This window comes from Protopterus annectens, chromosome 9.part0 (assembly GCF_019279795.1).
Source record: "Protopterus annectens isolate FY-2018-M chromosome 9.part0, PAN1.0, whole genome shotgun sequence".
Classification (NCBI taxonomy): Eukaryota; Metazoa; Chordata; order Ceratodontiformes; family Protopteridae; genus Protopterus; species Protopterus annectens.
The window spans coordinates 592,847,807-592,866,665 of NC_056743.1; the positions used below are offsets into that span (position 1 = coordinate 592,847,807).

Genomic DNA, 18,859 nt, shown 5'->3' on the forward strand with positions numbered 1-18,859 from the left:
CAAAGCCGTAGTAACTGTATTTACCGTTTATTCAGGTACAGATACTGCATGTCTAATGACTACTGTACTGCCTATTTGCATTTATGCCAGACCAGCCTGGGTTGGTGGGACTGAGATAGGCTTTCAAGGCATCTGCTTGATACTGATGTGTTGTGAAAGCATGAGGAGAATCCCAAAATGTGCTACAGTAAAAGGCACTAAGTGTGGTCTCTCAAGCATCTATGGCAGCAGTCTGATATGTTGAAGAAGGATGGAACAGCTACCTTTTGAACAGGTTGAGAGGCTTGGTAAGAGGGACACGGTGACTGAAATCTTGAAGACAGCTGTTCTCATGGATATGAGGGTCCACGGGGTCTTTCTCATGGGATGTCTGGCACGTGTCATAGCATTTATGCAAGAAGCCATGTACACCAGAAACCAGACAGGCTTCTTTTGCTCTAATCAATTTTGTCTGTCTGAAATTTAGGAAGAAGCCCACAATTTCTAATCTTGCTTTCTGTGACAAAGTACTTTGCACTAGTAATCATTTGGTTCATTCAGTTTTGGTCAAGAAATAAATAATTTCTCTTGCTTTTCCATAACTTTGCCTGTGCTCTTCAACCTTACATAATATAAATGTGTGTGTGCATGCTGTGCGCATTGGCCTTGCCTCCCCATTTCTCCTAGGGTTGTTAATGTGTTTTTTATTCTCAAATTTCAACTATATTGCTTTCACCTGACTAGGACTCAAAAAAAAAAAAAAATAGGCTACTGCATTCCTTTGTACTACAATAAGCCTGTGAGTGTCCAAAAATTCAACAGTCTAGAATGAGATCAACTGAGATTTTTCACAGTTATGCCTAGAACTAAGATATTTTTAACACCAGATACTAACTTGAGTATCAGCTGTTGAGGGAGTTTAGGACGGAATGTAATCTTCCAGACAAAGTAAAATGTGAACACCTTCTAACATGATACTGGAACTATACACTTCACAATTATGTGCCAAAGCTAGGTTAAAGGGAAGGATTCTGAAATGAAAATGTTGTTCCACCTACACTTTGAGGTATTTCTTGTGAAATGGCTGTATAGGAATATTCCTGCTGTGGTCATCCATTCTTTTTGTGATATCAGTGGCAGAAAGAAAGGAACTGAAATCATTCAGCAGATTTGCAACTGCTGAAATTTGTGAAGGGTTGTTAGAGCCAGACGAGGCCCGAAACAGCCTAGTTTCTTGGTAATGACAACTAATTCAGACTGTCTTCCTTGTTGCGACAAAACAATTGGTTGTACTGCCTTTTTCTGTGATAACATGTGGATCTGACCTCAGCTCAGAGAAAAACAGCTCTATGAGGTTTCTGAAATGCTTTGAAGACGTGAAACATTCCCACTCTACTGTACAGTTCAAGCTAATTACCTCTAGAGCCAGTCTGTCTACAATCAAATATTTTTAGTTTATGGAGAAAAGTGAACATTTCTAACATAAGGAAACAGCACCAAAAGCATCAGAGATCTTTGAGAATGGCCTTGGACCTGAAGATGCTCAAACTTTCAATTCTGTTTGGTAAAGAAGGGCACCTTCTGTGGAGCTGTGACTGAATTAGGCTATTTACTTCCATTCTTTTAGTACTACCCAAAGAAATGGTAACTGGAAGAAGGTATATTCATGGCATAAATCACTATGGGTACTAGAAAAAATTTAGATTGACTTATTTACTGCTTTTTGAGTGGGGTAGTCCGACTGGGGATCAGGAAACATTCCTTCAGGTCATTTTTAATCTTTCCCTTCTTTACTGGTTCAGATACAAATTTCCTCAGGTTTGTCTTCAGGTTGAACATGATCAACTAGAAATGCTGCCTTTGCATCCCTAAGAAGCATGAAGTTGTTTCAAAGGTACCTTTAATGTGTCTGAACATTGTGGCAAAAACTAGTGTGCATTAATTACTAAGCCAACATCATGGCATAGAGGGATAAAGCCTTGACTATGGTCCAGGGAACATGGGTTTGATTAGCAGCTCGGGTGTCTTAGCGCTAGCAAGGGGAGGATGGGTGCCCCATCGTGGAGGAAGTGACATGCACTCAGATGCATCTTACAGCTGACCCCTAACAGGGAATGGAAACATGAAGAGGGTGCTGTCCTTATGGCAGCAGGGACATTGGCTGCATTGCCCAGGAGGTGAGATGATACACCTTCATGCCCCACTGCACAGCCATCTTTGGACATTATGAGTGCATGCAAGGGAAGGAGACGTTGGGGCACTGAAAACTACTCCTCTGAAATAATACACTGCTGCCCTACATACCCTGATCATCTCACTAATCCCCAAGCAGGCACCGGAGGAGTCTGGAGAGGAAGAAGAGCCCAAAAACCCTGGTGGAGGAAGAAGAGCCCAAAAACCCTGGTGGATGAGGAGAGAGACTCTGGTGGCAGCTGATGGTCAGTTGTAAGAAGCCAGAGAGAGAGAAAATGTGTATTAATAATTGAAATGGGCTACAATACTAACTTTTGCTGAAACTCTGGGGCATGGAAAATATTCTCTTAGCCCAGAGATTAATTGCCCTCATAAATCAGTATATATACATACACACACACACACACACACATATATATATATATATATATATATATATATATATATATATATTTACACACACACACACACACACACACACACACACACACACACATGTATACAGAGAGAGAGAGAGTGAATGACTATGCCCCTGGATATGGGGTTACATGAAGAAAAAATCCTGTTTTTTTTTTTTCTTTGTAAAACATTGCTGTAACATTACTTTTGTTCACTGTTACTGGGTGTGATGTTTCTGCCCATGATGTACTAAGGTGAATCTGATCCTCAGGATAAGGCTGATATTTTAGTCAGGCATGGCATCGTAACTTCAGAAGTAGCTATCAACAAGAGGCATTAAATGGTATTATAAAGAACAGCTGTATTAGGAACTTACCAAAAATGTAGATGATTGAGAAGATTCACGGTTGCATTTCTGACATTCAGAATATCTTCCATGCAGATAGCCCATGGCTGACCCAACTTTCAAAGCTTTAACCCCACCCGCAGGGCTTTGGCTGATGCTCTCCCATGAAAGTGTAAGGCTGTAGGTAGGATAAAGAAAGTGTGTTTTGGTCAGTATCACTTGTTCCTAAAATAGCCATGGAAAAGACTCAAGTGTCAGAGCCTCAGTGGACCAGATGGTACAGTTCCAACTGCTCCTAGTCGAACCCAGTTCCCCTCTCTAGGTAGTTTACAGACAAGGGCTGATGCCTGGTAAGCAAGTGAAATGGAAGGCATCCGATGTGAACTAGGGAGCTACCCCAACACACTGGAAAACAGAAGGCCAGAAAGGGGGATGAAGAAAGGGTAACTGGACTGCAACAGTGAATCTACCCGAACATCTACATTTATGGTAAATTCATAACAACTGTGCCATGTTCATTGTTGTACTCACTGGTGCAGTCCTCACAGCTGGGAAGATTCCCAAAGAACAATGACTCAGGGGAGGAGGAGGATGAAAGCAGTGTGGATGTGATACCTTGCAGGATAGCAGAAGCAAACCTTTGCCTAGCCCTACAGGTGACCCCTAGATAGTAGGTTTTACAGGAGGTGTGCAAAGATGACAAAGTAGCTGCTTCAAGCGCTGGGTAATAACCCCTCCCACACACACACACGAAGGGCTGCAGTGGCAGCAGCAGTGGGGTGGATTGAAATAACGGAAACGTGCACATTTATAGGGCCACAAGCTAAACCACATTTACAAGGCTCTGATAGAAACTCCAGGATCTTAATTGTCTTTGGGTCAAGCTCCCTGGATTGGCACCAAAAGAGAGAATCTTTTCCATTTAGTTAGGTATGATTTGCTTGTGTTACATTTCCTAGCCTACTTTGTTATATTTAGTGCCTGTTCTGAATATGTGTGCCTACATGTGATCACTACATGACCATTCAAAGCTGTCAGCTTTACAGCAGTTAGGTTTGGGTGTAGTATGAAGCCCCTATTTTGGTCAAAGGGTCTGTATGATGTGCAAAATACTACGTTTTCTTCTTGCCAGGTTGTTCTGGTTAAGGAACCTGTGTTGTCTTGGCCAAAATGGTGCTATTAGAATTACAGTGGGTATAAAAAGTGTCCACACCCCTGTTAAAATGCCATGATTTTGTGATATAAAAAATGAGACCACAATAAATTATTTAAAAACTTTTCCCACCTTTAATGTGACCTATAACCTGTACAATTCAAGTGAAAAACAAACAAATCTGTTAGGGGGAAAATATAAAAAATAAAAAAAATACAATAAGCTGGTTGCATACGTGTGCACACCCTTAAACTAATACTTTGTTGAAGCACCTTTTGATTTAATTACAGCATTCAGTCTTAGGTTCATAGGTTGGTGCTAGGCTATCTGCCCGAGAGCATTTATAAGCCTAGCCAGAATGTGTCGGCTTTCGCCGCCCCATTGATTAATTAACTGATCCTCTGTCAAGCAGAGCCAATGAAGTGATCCTAGGGGTGTATTTTCTGTTACCCCATCCAATCATCAAGGTTTCTCTTGAAGAGTGTTAGTGAGGGACTCTGCCTAATATAGTTTGGAATTTTGTTCCAAAGCAGGTGGAGTCTGTGTGACAGGAATCTATCCCTCCAGCATGTTCTATTTATTAAAACAACAGCAAGCAGGATGTATATATATAAACAACAAAGACTATCAGTGAGTCCCAGCTCTACCTTCCAATAAAATTTATTTCGTTGAACAGTTCCTTCTCTAGCGCCTCGGCCAACAGCCTTTACAGAGTAAAACAGTAAAACTCATAAAACACTTGCAATATATACAAAAAACAAGTAATCAATCAATTACATAATTAAACTATCAAATCACATAGCTTGAATATATTTAAAGTCATAGTCTTAAACAAGACATTGCCAGTTACATTCTCTGTTCATTCCATGTGGATGCAAAGTCCCAAATTTCATAATCAAAATGCATTCCTTTTGTCTTAACATATTTTTTGCCTATCAACATCATTATAATATAATGGAACATGTTCCAGAACAGACACTTTTATATTCTCAATATTTCCATGGTGTACTGAGTTAAAATGCTCAGCAATAGGACTAGTAATTTTATTATTTTTAACATCTCTAATATGTTCTTTTATCCTATCTGCTAGCATTCTTTTGTTTCTCCAATATAGTATTTGTTACAATCACAGAATATGACATACACAACACCTTTGCTCATACATGTATATTTGCCTTTTGTATCAAAAATTTTGCCATTTATTTTATTCACTTCATTTACAACATGTTTACATATAGCACATTTTCCACAAGGGAATGTTCCCAAATTCTTCACAACATTTAATTCATTAGTACAAGGCTTTTTATAAATGCTGTGTATCAGAAAGTCCTGTATATTTTTCCCCTTTCTATATGATGTCATTAATTTTATATTTTTCAGTGATGTTATATCTTTTTAATAAAATTCCAATATTCCATAATGATTTTATTACCAATCGTAGAAAAGTTAGTGTACTTTGTAACAAAAAACATTCTCTCCTGTTCAGTCCCATATTTATTGCTACTTTCATAGTTATTTTGTCTAATAGTGCCCTTACTCTGTTTAAAGGCTCTATGCAAGCTATTTTCTACATCATCTGGGTTATACCCTCTAGTTTTGAATATCTCGGCCACTTTATAGGCCTCCTAAAGGCCATATCAATATCAGAATTGAGTCTTTTTATTCTCAAAAATTCCCCATAGGGGATGGCTGACAACGTATGGGGGGGATGGCAACTATCTCCCACATTTTCCAACTTATTTCATCAAATTTTCTATGAATACTAGTATATATGGGAAAGCCATTATTGCCCCTAAGCGAAATATCCAAGAAGTTAACCTGATTTCCTTTTTGTATGTCACTAAATTTTATACCAAATCTGTTATTATTTAATTCATCAATGAAGTTATCTGATGTATCCCAATCCCCATGACAAATGAAAATTAGGTCATCAATAAATCTAAAATACCTTAGAACATTATTTTGAAAGAAAGGCAACCTATAAAGGTGTTCATTTTCAAATAGCCCCATAAACAGGTTAGCATAGGCTGGTGCAAACGCTGCCCCCATAGCAGTACCTGTAACTTGTCTATAAACAGTGCCATTAAATTCAAAAATTATTTTTCAAGCAGAATTCTACCAGTTCCAGGACATAATATGTTTTAGGACTATCATTCAAAAAGAATTTTATAGCTTCCAAGCCCAAAATATGGGAAATATTGGTGTAGAGACTCTCTACATCCACCGTAATAAAGTACATATTTTCACCCCAATATATATCTTTTATTTTCCTTAGGAAATCATATGAATCTTGTATATAAGAAGGTAACAACAGAACTTTCTTTATCAATATTTCATGTAACATGGTGCAAAGATTGTAAGTAAAATATCCAAAAGCTGACACAATAGGCCGACCAGGTGGTCGGTTCAGATCTTTATGAATTTTAGGTAGGCAAAAGAATTTTGCAATTTTTCTATTCTTTACATTTATTTTTCTATTTATATCCATTTGACTTAGATAGTGTAATCTCACACCTTTCTGTAATAATTTTTCAAAATCTTTTTCTGCTTGACATAGCTGATTAATGTTAGTTTTACAATATACATTGTTATTATCTAGATGTTGCATACACATACTATAATAATCATGAGAATTTAATATAACTAATTTTCCCCCTTTGTCTGCTTGTTTAAAGACTATATTACAGTTTTTACTCAGTTGTTGCAGCTTTTCCCATTCCAATTTTGTTAGATTATAAGTATGCTTTTTATTCATAAAGCTCTCTATTTCCTTTTCTAACATTGTATTCAGTAGAGATTCAAAACGTACTATATTAGAATTTTTACATGGAGGTAAAAATAGTTATTATCTTTAAGCATATGTGTATTTAATAAGTCATAAGCATTATTTTCATCTTCACTACCCGATGCACATGAATAAAAACTTTCTTCACTTTCTGTTTCACTATCTAATGAAAGTAAAACATCACAGTTAGTATCTAACTCAGTTGCTTTATTTAATCTAAAGAAGTGTTCCTTTAAATGCATTTTTCGGCATAGTTGGAACAATTCAGTTTTAACCTCATACTTTTTGGGTAAGCATGTGGGGACAAATTTTAAACCCTTCTCTAAAACAGACATTTCTATCTTGTCTAGTTTATAACTGGACAAGTTAACAACATAATTACTATGTAAGTTATGTCCATCTACCTTTCTTATGTTGTCCATCGCCCGAGTCTCTCTGGCGTTCTGGATTGTTCCAGCCCCTTTTCCTGGTATTGGTATAATGTCCATTCGATTCTGAGTAGGTTTTATGAAATGCTTCTGGGTTTGCTGCAACTGGCAGTCTAGGAAAAGTTTCTCTGTCATCTTCTTCCCATGAAGACGCTCCACTTTCACCAGACAGGAAGTTCTTACTGGCATATTTTTCTGAAGCAGGATTTCCTTTTTGAAAAGAGACACTCTTTCTCCTGTTTCTTTGATAGCTAGGAAATACAAACGCCCTCTTGTGGTCATAGTCTCTAATGTCTCTAGTTAGTTTAGATTTTTTTCTTTCTACCAGATCTTTTTCATAACTATTTAATTTGGTGTTAATGCCTGAGAGGAAATGCTCTAATGTAGAATTTGATGTAATATTTACCAGTTGTTCACAAACTTGTTTGGTTTCAACTTCTAAGTTTGTCTTTTCATATTGTCTCTTTCAATTAAAATTGACACCCATTCTAAACTGCAACGATGTGCAGCTGCTATCCATCGTTCATGAAATTTAACTTCTACTTCATTAGTAAGGTCAAATGGTGTTGATGGATTCTTAATAGACCTTAACCCTCTAGGTGTTATATCCAGTTCAATATATCTTTCAAGACTGCCAATATTGTAGAAAGTAGATGTTTCTTTAAAAATCAATCTTTCAAGTTTAGAACACAAATCCTGTACATCTGGATTATCTGAAATAATGTTCTTTTTGCCTACCATAGCAAAAGGATTGGTAGTAGTTCTCTTCCTGGAATTTTCCCATTTCTTTATAATACCAAAGCCTGAGTCTCCTGTGGCTTCTGGTACTACATTCTTTATCATTGTTGTGCCAGTGTCATTAGGCAAATTACTGGAACGGTTGCTATTTTCTCCATTCCGATTAAACATCTCCATACCAGTCTCTCTAAATATTCTAGGAAAGGAGCACATGGACTCACTTGTCACATTAAAACAACAGCAAGCAGGATGTATATATATATAAACAACAAAGACTATCAGTGAGTCCCAGCTCTACCTTCCAATAAAATTTATTTCGTTGAACAGTTCCTTCTCTAGCGCCTCGGCCAACAGCCTTTACAGAGTAAAACAGTTCCATTATATTATAATGATGTTGATAGGCAAAAAAATATGTTAAGACAAAAGGAATGCATTTTGATTATGAAATTTGGGACTTTGCATCCACATGGAATGAACAGAGAATGTAACTGGCAATGTCTTGTTTAAGACTATGACTTTAAATATATTCAAGCTATGTGATTTGATAGTTTAATTATGTAATTGATTGATTACTTGTTTTTTGTATATATTGCAAGTGTTTTATGAGTTTTACTGTTTTACTCTGTAAAGGCTGTTGGCGCTAGAGAAGGAACTGTTCAACGAAATAAATTTTATTGGAAGGTAGAGCTGGGACTCACTGATAGTCTTTGTTGTTTATATATGTTCTATTTATTGTTGTGGCAAGGCTTAGCTCACTGGAGCGTGTGGCTCGCAGTGACTTGGATTTCTTTAGGTGGAGCATGTCCATCAATTCTGAGTTTGACATGGCTTTGTAAGTCAGGCAGAGATCACCTCTGAGTAAATGATATGCCACTGAGTACAGCTGGAATTTTTTCAGTCGGGCTGCATAGGACATATGTTTGAGGCCAGTAATCCTCTTGGTGAGGTACTTTTGTGGTCTCTCCAGCTGTTGGAAGTGTCTTGTGAGGTACATCCCAAATAGGGCATTGTACTCAATAATGGGTCTGATGAGTGACGAGTAGAGGGGCACTATAACCTCTTTATTTCTAAATGCGAACCCTATAGTAATTAGACGGGCTACATAGAAGGATTTCCTAACTACTTTGGCAATATGATTGTTAAAGGAGAGATTACTATCTACCTGGGTCCCCAGATCTCTTATTACCTCTTCTGTATTAAAGGGGCTGCCACCTATGTGGTAATTCGTGGGTGTTTTATTTTTTCCAAATGGGATGACTATGCATTTTTTGGCATTTAGCTTGAGGCCATGACTTTGACACCAGGTGTCCGTCTCAGTAAGGTCCTTTTGGAGGATGTCCGTGTCAGTCGGAGAGTCAATTATGGCTCCCAGTTTGCAGTCATCGGGGAACTTGGTTAGCCATAGCCCTCCTGTGTTTGCCTCACCAACCAAGCGACTAAGCAGCTCACCCTACTATTCAAGCATGACCAAAGGGCAATTTCAGGTGTACTCTCCAGTCCAGCTGGTGAATCTAGGTATCCTGAGGCAATGTAACAACTGCCTCATGGACACAGACAACCCTCTCCTCCTACCACAAAACAATTATACAGCCAGACTGCAGGCTAAGCTGTCTCCACCCAAGACTGGAACAGACAGACAAGAGGAGAAGGTTAACACTTGCACCACACCTCCAGCCACACATAGACCTACTAAACCAGCACTGGCAAAAATTACACATAAATACACAAAATCATACTCGGAGGCTCTAAATAAAAACCTGCAAAAGCATCAGAGACCTCCAAAGCAGACACCCAAACAACCTGCACCTCCCATCACAAACCAGACAACATATAAAACACAAAATCAGTGTGCCACACAATCATAGCCCTTAAGGCGAAATAACATACCTAACACACTAGTAACTAGGTGACTCTATAGTCAGACACACTGACGCCCCACTCACTAGGCTGGACAAGCAGAAGGTTACTGTTAGCTGCCTGTCGGGAGCCAGAATCTGCCACATGACACAAGCACTCGGGTCACTCCAGAACAGGTACAAATATGACTCTGTCATTGTTCATGTTGGTGTGAATGACCTGAGACGTACCTCCCTGGACTACATAAAAGAGACATGGAAAAGCTCGATCATGTAGCACAGGCTGGTATGACTATGACTATGACCCTGACCCTGAGTAGCATCCTGCCCTCATCAAGAATGATACCTCAGTATAAAGAAAAAATGGTCAATTTCAACAATTGCCTAAGCTTCTGGTGTCATTCAAAGGGGATCCAGTGTCTGTCAGCCTGGGACGACATGCTCGACAAGCCGCGTTGCTTCGCAAGAGATGGCTTGCACCTGTCACCCTTAGGCTTTCGAATACTGGACAAGGCTTTTGCTGCCCCTGTAGTGCCTTTTTTAGGCAAGGCTCAAAAGTAAAACCCACCTCCGTAAACAGCATAATTAACAAAAAACTGAGGGTTATGCTACTCAATGCCAGGAGTTTAAATCTCAAAATGCACATGCTCGAAGCACTCCTCAGTATGGAGAACGTAGACATCTGTGCAGTAACTGAAACCTGGTTCAAGGCTCCAGAGAGTACCCTAGCACTACTGGGCTACAACTCGTGCCACACGTTTCAGCCACAGAACACTGACCAAAACACAAAAGGAGGGGGTGTATCCATATTCATCAAGGATACCTACACACCTTTAGGTTAGTGGCGCAGCATGATACCTCTGAGATCATCCATGTGCAACTAACAACGAACAAATCTGCAATGCAAATTGTGGCCTGCTACAGATCAACCTCCATGACCCAGGACCACCATTCCACCTTTCTGGAGACACTGGAAAACATGAAGGTCCTACCGAACACCCTGATATTGGGCGATTTCAATTACCCTACCATTAACCGGGAAAACTACTCGAGTACAAACTCACAGGCCCAGCGCTTCCTGGAATTCAACTCAAATGCCCTGGATCAGCTGGTAAACTCCCCTACCAGAAGTGAAAACATATTGGACCTGGTCATCACAAACATGGGCGACAGGTGTTCCACACCAGAAGTCAACCCATCACTGGTTAGATCAGACCATAAACTAATCACTCTGGATGTCCACACCCCACCACCACCCCCAACTAAGGAAACCACAGTAATAAACTTTTCTAAAGCAAACTTCACCTTACTTAAGACAGAGGCGGTAAGTTTCACAACCACCACATTAAAGGATAATGCTGTCCAAGATGCAGAAACCTTTACAAATGCACTCTATGAGCACTTACAATGATGCATGGATCATGCCATCCCTAGCAAAACCAAGACTCTCTCCTCTAAGAGAAGGAAATCAGTCTGGTGGACCCCTGCCATAAACAGGCTATACAATAGGAGGAGGAAACTAGTTCAGAAAAAAAGCAAATCCCAAGAAGGAAAGACATCCCTGATTAGTATCAGTAAAAAACTAAGGTCCCTCATAAAATCATCCAAGGCCATCTTCGAAAGAAAAATAGCCAAGGATTCAAAAGATAACCACAAAGCCTTCTTTAGCTATGTTAAGAATCTAAGTGGCAACTCGCAGATATGCACTGAACTAGGGCAAAATAACACAAAATATACTAAAATGTACTGATATTGCCAACATCCTGGCAGATAGATTGAGTGCAAACTTCACCCTCCCCTCACCCCCAAAAGGGCCCACAACAATACTGGAAAAGTGTAGTGTCCTGGAAATCACAGACGCACAGGTGAAAATAGCCCTTTCAAAAGCCAAAAACACAGCGTCATTGGGGCCAGATGGTGTCCCAGACTGGGTCTTGCACGAACTACAGAACGAACTAACCCCCCACCTAAACATGCTGTTCAACCTCAGCCTCTCCACAGGCTACGTGCCCAAAGAATGGTGCACAGCAATGGTTATTCCACTCCACAAAGGAGCGGCTACAACTGACCTTGGTAACTATCACCCCATAAGCCTGACTAGCCTGGTCTGCAAGGTTATGGAGCGCATCATCATGGAACTCATTAAAGACATTGGAAACCTCCAAACACTTGACCCGACCCAGTTCGGCTTTGTTAAGGGCAGATCATGCCTACTAAACCTGGCTGACTTCTTCGACAGAGAGTCACAGAGGCCATAGACGAGGGAAAGGTTGTTCACACAACCTACCTTGACCTTGCCAAGGCTTTCAACACCATTCCCCACTCTGGTATTAAAGAAAAGCTCACCAGCCTGAACATAAACCCCTACGTCATGAGATGGGTTGACAACTGGCTTACAGACAGAACTCACACGATAAGAATAGCGGGCTCCAGGTCCGACTCTAAACCAGTCACAAGTGGTGTCTCACATGGCTCGGTTCTGGGACCCCTACTCTTTAGCCTTGCTCTGCTGGGCAATCAAGTGTCAGGGTATATTAGTGCTTGCTATCAGGTCTGACCAAGTGCTGGGCTGTAGTATGCTTTTTGTGTGCTTAGGTTGAGAGTTAGGCTAGTTTCAAGGTAAAAACTGAAGAGGAGACTTGGTGGAGCCGGGAATAATTTAACCCTAGCTATCCGACACTGCCCGATGTACAAAAACATGCAAATGTGTTTTTATAGCAGGGAAATGAAAGAGATAGAAATTAGCCCAAAATGGCCAATAAACTACTAACTTCTGGGCTGGAACCACTCCTCCAGGGACAGATAGGCCACTCAAAGCTCCCCTCTCTCACAGGTGAACAGAAAAACTTCCTTCTATCCAAGTAAGTTATGGGCAACTCAGAAACTTGTAACACAGCCCTGAATTCAGCACTAGCCTGAAAACTGGACTATACTAGCTTAGAAAGGTGGGAAACAAGGAATTTTTTTTTGTTTTTTTGAAAAGATAAAGCAAAAACAGTAAAAAATACACTAAAAACAGCTTTAAACGACTACAAATGATCAGAAAAGGCTATTGCTAGTGTGTAGTCTACAATAGTTAAATTATTTAAACAAAATACTTTTTAAAAGTGCAGGCAGTCAAATAAGTACAATATGCAAAAAAAAACAAGCTTTTGAATCACAATAAATGCTGGAAAAAAAATCGGCGTTTAGGCAGAAAACAGTTAAGTACAGCAAGAAAGTATAGAAAACTGATATTTAATCACTCCAGAGTCTCTCTTCTAAGCTAGAAGGCTTGTATCAGTTTAAGGCTTTCTAGTGCTTCCCAGTAGGTTAGTTACAGGAAAGATGGGAAACAAGCACAGATGTGGTCTTTTAAACCAGAAAGTTGAAAGAGATAGACAAACTGTCCAAATGGTCAATAAACTACAATTTCTGGGCCAAGAACCACCCCTCTTATGGTAGACAGGCAACCTAGTACTTACCGCTCCCTCCGATAAGCTAGAAGGCTTTCCTCCAACACATAAAGGCTTGCGGGGCTCAGAAGCTTACCAACAGCCCTGGATACAGCAACTCTGTATCTGGACTAGGCTAGTTAGAGGAAAGGTAGGAAACAAGCAAAAGTGCAACTTTTAAACCAGAAAGTTGAAAGAGATGGAAAAAAACTGCCCAAACGGCCAACAGCTACAATTTCTGGGCCAGGGACCACTCCTCTTGTAGTAGATAGGCTACCTAAAGTTTACTACTCCCACTGATAAGCTAGAAGGCTTCCCTTCAACACGGAAAGGCTTGGAGGCTCAGAAGCTTACAAAGAGTCCTGGATACAGCAAATTTGTACCTGGACTAGACTAGTAACAGGAAACAAGCGAAAAAATAGGTTTTTAAATCAGAAGGTTGAAAGAGATGGAAAAGCTTCCCAAACAGCCAATAAAAGTACAGTTTTGTACCTACCATAAATGTAGATGTTCAAAGATCCACATTGCTGCAGTCCTTACATATGGGTAGTCCGCTGTCCTCGGTCGGCCCGAATACCAAAGTATTAGGCTGACGTCGGTCATGGGCGCTCAGATCTGACATCAGAGCGTCAGGGTACAAAAGCTCATGACCAACGTCATATCCTCAGTCTTTTCTTGCCCCAGATGTCAGAAGGCCCTAAAAAGAAAGGCCACAGCCCAAAAACAGGATACCTCCCAAAAACATGCCCAACAACAACCATCACCCAAACCATATAACCATGCCAAACTACAGAGGGGAAGGAGGGAGGGTAAATTGGACTGCAGCAATGTGGATCTTCGAACATCTACATTTATGGTAGGTACAAAACTGTACTATGTTCTTCATCTCACATTGCTGCAGTCCTTACATATGGGTAGAATCCCAAAGCAGAGGTAAAGGGAGGATGGCAAAATCAAAAAGCATTAGGGGCTGCTAAAATGCCCTGTAATATTGCAGTGGCAAATCCAGCCCTAGACTTAGAATAAAGAGGAAGGTGGTAATGCTTGGAAAAAGTATGTACTGAACTCCAAGCGGCTGCTTCCAAAATATCTTTTGTAGCTACCCCCCTTAGAAAGGCAGTAGAAGTGGCAGTAGCTCTAGTGGAATGAGGTCTGATTCCAGCCAGAACCTCCTTACCATGATGGGAATAACAGAAAGAAATACAAAACCCAATCCATTTAGAAATAGTTTGTTTTGAAACAGGTTTTCCCTGAGAACCCAAAGCAAAAGAAACAAACAACTGCTGAGACTGCCTGAACCCCTTGGTTCTGCTCAAATAATAACGTAACTGCCTGTGAATATCCAAAGTATGCAAAATCTTCTCCCCTTTATTTTGGGGATTTGCATAAAAAGTAGGCAAATTAATAGTTTGGTTCAAGGCCACACTAGAAACCACTTTAGGCATAAAGGACGGATTAGTACGCAAAGATACCCTATCCTTATGAAAAATCAGGAAAGGTTCCACTGCCATAAGGGCCTGTAATTCAGAAACCCTTCTTGCAGAAGTAATGGCCAACAAAAAAGCAGTCTTCCATGATAAATACTTTAACTCGGCAGTAGCTGCAGGCTCAAAAGGTTGTAGAGTAAGCTTTTCCAACACAAAATTGAGATCCCAAGCAGGAGTAGGAGCTCTACGTGGGGGTCTTATGTTCTTTGCCCCTCTAAGAAATTGCTTAAACAAAGGATGGGAAAATAAAGGAGGGTCACAGTCATAGTGAGCAGAAATGGCTGCAGCATGAACCTTTATCGAGGAGAAAGACAAACCCTTGTCCAATAACTCAGTAAGATATTGAAGAGAAACACGTAAATCAGGCTTGGAAACATCAAAGTCCTTCGCTTTGCTCCAAAGAAAAAATCTCCTCCATTTATCAGCGTACACTTTCCTTGTACTAGGCCTTCTGGCCTCCAAAATAACATTCAAAACTTGTTGTGGAAGCTGAGACCCTCCAGGGTCTAAAACAGAATATGCCAGGCTGTGAGATGCAGAGTCTGAATCTTGACATTGAGGAAGAGATTGCCCTCCTGAGACAAAAGATGCGGAAGCAAAGGCAGAGGCCATGGAGGTTCCCGTACCAAACTCCTCAGTAGTGGGTACCAGTGCTGTCGAGGCCAATCCAGCGCTATCAGAATCATGGATGGCTTGTCTATTCTGGCCTTCAGGAGTACCTTGGGAATGAGTGGCAGAGGTGGAAAGGCATAGACATGAAGATTGCTCCAACTGAATGATAGAGCATCCACCTTTCAAGCTGTGGGATGAAACATTTTTGTGCAAAACTTTGGCAACTGGTAATTTAGTGGAGAAGCGAACAGATCTATGTCTGGAGTCCCCCATAACACTGTCAACTTTTGAAACACATGAGGATCCAGTTTCCACTCGTGAGGATCCACAATTTGTCTGCTCAACACATCTGCTAAGGAGTTCTGTGCTCCTGGTAGAAACCTTGCCTGAAGATTGAGGTGTAGACTGAGAGCAGTCTCCCACAAAATCATCGCTTGCCTGCAAAGAGGGTACGAATGGGTTGCCCCTTGCTTGTTGATGTACCACATGACAGTAGTGTTGTCTGTTTGAATCAACACCTGTCCTGGGTGAAGTAAATCCTTGAAAGCCATCAATGCAAATTGGACTGCTAACATCTCCTTCAAGTTGATATGCAAATGTTGAAGTCTGACAGGCCACGTGTCTTGCACCCATTTTCCATTGAGGTGTGCTCCCCAAGCCTTGTCCGAGGCATCTGTCGTTAGAATCTGACTCGCCTCTGGTCGGGTCACAGAGAGTCCCTTGTTTAGGTGACATTCCTGAGCCCACCACAAAAACTCTTTCTGAATGCAAGGTATTATCTGAATGACAGTGTCTAGATCTTGGCAGTGTTGTGTCCATACATTTTTGAGATACCATTGAAGCTTCCTCATATGCAGTTTGGCATTGGGAAGCACCAGAATACAAGATGCCATGAACCCCAAGGCTTGAAGGACTGTCCTTGCAGTCAGCCTGGACTGTAGAGACATTTGATGGAAATAAAGAGAAAGGCTTCTTTGTTTGTCCGGGGTCAAAAAGGCCATCTGGGAAGCTGTATTCAGTCTCACACCCAGAAAGCACATGTCCTGAGAGGGTACTAGACTGGACTTTGTTTCGTTCACAGAATACCCTAGGCATCTTAACACTACCATCACATACTGTAGATGATGCAGAAGTTCGTCTTTGTGTTGTGCAATAATCAGGCAATCGTCCAAATAAGGATAAATCTGTATTCCTCTTAACCTGAAAAAGGCTATCACTGGAGCCAGAACCTTTGTGAATACCCTGGGCGCAGTAGATAAGCCAAAGGGCAATGCAGAGAACTGATAATGTAAATTTCCAGCCCGAAAACGCAGGTACCTCCTGCAACTGGGCCTGATAGGAACATGAAGGTAAGCCTCTTTGAGATCCAGAGTTACCATCCAGTGATCTTTTCCCAAAAGAGGTAAAAGCTGTTGTAGCGTCAGCATTTTGAACTTTGGAATGTCCAGATAAGTGTTGAGGATAGATAAATCCAAAATTGGTCTCCACGTGTTCCCTTTCTTTGGTACTAGAAACAGGCGAGAATAAAATCCTAGTCCCACTTCTGACAGAGGAACTGGCTGTATAGCTCCTATTTGTAGAAGTAAAGAAATCTGCTTGTGAGCCTCTATCCCTTGCCAATGAGGAACGTCTGGCATGCCTTTGAAAGGAGGCAATGTATGGAAATAAAACTTGTAGCCTCGGTTTATAATATCCAATACCCATTTGTCCTGGGTGACTAAAAGCCAGTTTTGTTTGAAGAGTGCTAACTTTCCTCCCAAAGGAGCTGCCAGGCAAGAAGAATCTGGCAGCCGAAAATGCAGGTCATTGGGCCTGCTTACGAAAGGACTGGCCCCTGCCCTCACCTGCAGATTGTGCAGGCGAACTCCAAGTCCTAGGCCTGAATGTACTGTGAGCTCTGCCCCTGCCCCATCTAGATCTACCCCTAGACTGAGAATCAGAAGAAGGGTACGTCCACCCCTTAGTAGGCCAATTTCTACTAAACTTTGGAGGTTGCACCTGCAAAAAATCTTTAACAGTCTGCATAGACTTAGCCTTGTCCTCCATTTTCTTCAAAACCGACTCCACAGGGGGACCAAACAAAACTTCAGACTGTAAAGGGGCATCCAGAATTCTAGTTTTAACATGCTCGGACAAATTCTGATCCTTAAGCCAGGCGTGCCTACGAAGAACTGAACCAGTGGCAGCCACCCTAGAAGAGGCCTGTACAGCATCAAAACCACACTGCAAAGAATGCTTACCCACCTGTTCAGAGACATGTACTAAATCCTGCAATTCTTTACACTCTATGCCCCCTGCCAAAGCATCCACTTTAGATTTTAGCTGAGAAAGGAGGAAATTCTGATACTTCAACATATGAAACTGGCAATTTAAAGCCCTCATTGCTAAAGTAGAAGAGGTATACACCTTCTTACCCCATCTATCCAAAGCTCTAGCTTCCTTATCTAGAGGAACTGGATTCTTTACAACAGAGGCTCTAACACCCTTAGGCCCCTGACTAACAGTTTCTGGGTCCGCCCTAGGACTCTTATACAGATATTTATGAGCCTCAGGCACCCTGTAATACCTGTCCGGTTTAACTGGCGCAGGAGGCAAAGAATCTGGATTAAGGGAAGCCTCCGAGAAAACATCTTGAACAACATCCAAAACAGGAGGTATAGCCAAGGGTCTATGCTGTGGTAAAAACAAGAATTCCCTAAGCCTTTTCCGTGAATCAGAGAAATCCTGTCCTTCCCACTTAAAATGCTCCCTCATGGAATGCAGAGTTTCTGAAAATGAAAAATCCTCTGGAGGAGAAGCAGAAGGAGTGGAATCCTCTGCATCAGAATCCGAATAAGGGGGGAAATCTGGAATATCTTCTGCAGAAGACTCTGAGTCATCTGAGGCCTGATCCAAGCTTTCCAACATCGGCTCCACCCTGGGCTTCTTAACAGGAGGGGACATAGAACCTCTAATTAAAGTAATCAAATCTTCTGCCATTTTAAGCATGTGCTTTTTAGGCACAGACCCTGAAGTACCTGGAGGGACACCAGAGGAAGGCAAAACAGACCTGCCCTTAGAAGAAGCCTTAGAAATAGTAGCAGAAGGCCTAACCACCTTAGGCATAGAAGGGAGAACAGTAACCCGAGAGGCCCCTTCAGCTTGACCTGACTCCTGTGAGGCCACATCCTGCAAAACCAAAGTTTCCCCCTGAGACTCAACAGAAACTTCAGCCGGATCCACCTGTTCCACTGTAGCTTCAGCAGGACCGGCGTCCGAAACGGACGAATCAACCTGTCTAGGTTTCAAGGATTTGTCTTTGCGCTTCTTCGTGGAAGCGGGCGTCGAAGGATCCGACGGCATATTATAATTACACCGCTTACCAAAGACTAACCTAGCACAATCTAACCTTCTTTTTATAGTGCGCTTATTAAACCTAGCACAAAACCGACACCCGACTACGTCGTGGT

The 18,859-nt window shown here is 41.2% G+C and overlaps 1 protein-coding gene across 4 annotated transcripts in view; it reads right to left on the bottom strand.

The window, feature by feature from the left end:
- TMEM230 (transmembrane protein 230) overlaps window positions 1–18,859 on the bottom strand; it is a 146,587-nt gene that overhangs the window by 48,915 nt on the left and 78,813 nt on the right. Inside the window, exon 1 of one of the 4 annotated variants that reach the window (XM_044083143.1) lies at window positions 7,260–7,580. The exons of the other annotated variants lie outside the window; for them this stretch is intronic. Within the exon in view, the coding sequence (XP_043939078.1) occupies window positions 7,260–7,565 (306 nt within the window). The 5' untranslated portion in view covers window positions 7,566–7,580. Of the gene's footprint in view, window positions 1–7,259; window positions 7,581–18,859 lie in introns of those variants that run through there. 4 annotated transcript variants of the gene reach the window in all.